This window comes from Penaeus vannamei, unplaced genomic scaffold (genome assembly GCF_042767895.1).
Source record: "Penaeus vannamei isolate JL-2024 unplaced genomic scaffold, ASM4276789v1 unanchor5304, whole genome shotgun sequence".
In the NCBI taxonomy this organism is placed as follows: Eukaryota; Metazoa; Arthropoda; class Malacostraca; order Decapoda; family Penaeidae; genus Penaeus; species Penaeus vannamei.
This window is the reverse complement of record NW_027218283.1, coordinates 1-2,252: the sequence shown is the minus strand read 5'-3', so window position 1 is coordinate 2,252 and position 2,252 is coordinate 1. Positions and strand designations below refer to the sequence as shown.

At 40.4% G+C, this 2,252-nt stretch overlaps 1 protein-coding gene across 1 annotated transcript; it reads left to right on the top strand.

Annotated features, from left to right (window-relative positions):
- Positions 1-1,063: 1,063 nt before the first annotated feature.
- LOC138861412 (probable mitochondrial chaperone BCS1-B) lies at positions 1,064-2,197 on the top strand (the record flags this gene model as incomplete). Its single annotated transcript, XM_070120469.1, has 1 exon — positions 1,064-2,197. A coding segment is annotated over exon 1 (1,134 nt), but the record flags the coding sequence as incomplete, so codon positions are not given.
- Between the last annotated feature and the right edge of the window lie 55 nt (positions 2,198-2,252).

Below are 2,252 nucleotides of genomic sequence, written 5' to 3'. Positions count from 1 at the left end.
GTCCATTGGGAAGTTGTTTCGTTTGTAAAGGTTCGAGACAAAGACGTCAAGAGAATAAACACTGGCAATCTACTGGCGCTATGGCACTGCGCGATAGTACTTGTTCTAACTTGAGCGAGGGCGATTTAGATGTGACTCATATGTCTGACCCAGAAGAACATTCGCATGGTGGTATGGGTAGTCTTTTCTTTTTTATCGCTATACTCGTAGCGGTGTTCTTTTTAGGTTGGTTTGCATGTAAGCAGTATGGTGTATAAATGGATATTGCAGAATTAGATAGAGAATGTCTTCCAGCAGCTGACTATCATAAAGTGCCGGAAGAAATGCGCGGTGAGATTGAATCGGCAGAAGAGTTGAAAGGTCAACGCTTTATATATACAAAACGTACTGGACGTGTATTCCAAGTAATGTGGGTTGGACACTACGGTATGAACTGCAAGGAATTGGTAGTGGCATATATGAACATGTCTCCTACTGATGACTATCCTGCATTTACTCGTTGGGTATTGGAATTCGACAAGATTCAGGAGTACTTCTATATCATCAAAAGTTGAATATATATTATCTCCATGAAACCAAACTAATATGGAGTTTTACTCATGAGAGAATTTGATGGCGTTACTAAGTTCTACGAATACAATGGCGATGATGCTATACTGGAAGCTATCCGCAAACGATTTGAAGAGTTACTAAAGACAGAAGGTGACTTTAATTGTTTTCTGCGTGTTAAACCGGAAGATTGTGATTATGTAATTGACATTGACATTTTCCGTATCGTTGAAATTAACGGCGAACTTCCAGAATGCAAAGATATCCACAGTCGCCTAGAGTGGACTAACTTCAGTAACCTTGAAGAAATGACTGAATTGTTAATTGATACAATCGGTAAGATTGGCGGAACACCACCACGTCAGTTAGTCATTGCTAATGCCGGAGTAGGCTGGCTTAGCGGTGAGTACGGTGCTTCTATTAGCCGTGGTGAATATATGCCAAATCAACCGAATATTCATTAATTGAAAAGTGATAGGAAACAACAATGTTTATTGCTGATATAATAACGGACATGGTCGGGTATGTAGAGACTGTCTCTAATGGTAATCAGTTGTTAGCGGCTGCTTTGATGGGCTCTTTTACAATGGCGCTTTCTGGTGCAGTGGGTTTTGTATTGTGGAAAGGTCCGGTCGGTTTAGCCAGATTTATCAAACGTCAAGGTATTACGTCTTTCGCTGTTTCTACAAACCAGTGGGTATCGCGCGATGTATACAATAGCCTAAGTCGTTACGTGTATGAAAACCGCATTGGTAATTTCTCACGTACGATTGCCCTTGTATCCGAATGGAAAGATAAGGGAGATTTACTAAATTCAGTACGTGAACATTCTTACGGCTTAGGGCTAGGTTGGCACGTCTTTACCTTCGGCAAAACAATTTTGTTTGCTCAAAAGAGTCGTGTTGAACAAGCTGGTACGGAGATAACAGAAGAAGTTACTATCTTCTCTATAGGACGTTCTCCAAAAACATTACAAAGATTAATCGATGCAGTAACACCAGTAGAGGACGAAGACGGCATTCGTTTCTTTAGTCTGTCTAAAGACGGCTGGAAGAAACAGGCTAGGATTATAACTGGTGGCTTAGATAGCTTGGCTTTAGATGAAAACATTAAGACTTTCTTTAGAAACGAAGTAAAGTTTTATCTGAATAATCGTGCACGCTATCATGACTTAAACTTAGCATGGAAGATTACATTTATGCTGCACGGTGTGCCGGGTACAGGTAAGACGTCTGTCATTCGTGCCATTGCTGCTGAATTTGCCTTTAACATCTGTACTATTGATTTAAAGGCAGTTACCACAGAAGTACTCAATAATGCAATTGCACAGATGCCGCCTAAAAGTATATTGTTATTTGAAGATTGTGACGGAATGGCCGCTACTGCGAATCGTAGTAGTACAAATAAAATTGTTAAGTTGAAGAACAAAGATGGAGATGAATCACCTCAATCTAATAATGTGTCTGATGCACTCGACGGATATTCTGTGGACCTTCAAGGTTTCTTAAATGTACTCGACGGTGTAATTCCACTGAACGATGTAGTAGTATTTATGACGACTAACCACATCGAACGTATAGATGACGCTGTATTCCGAGATGGGCGAACCGACCATGTTATCGAATTACCTAAGTTAGAACCACAGCTCGTAAATGAATATCTGAACACCATATACAAGACGACTGGGTTTTTAAAGCCAAGCG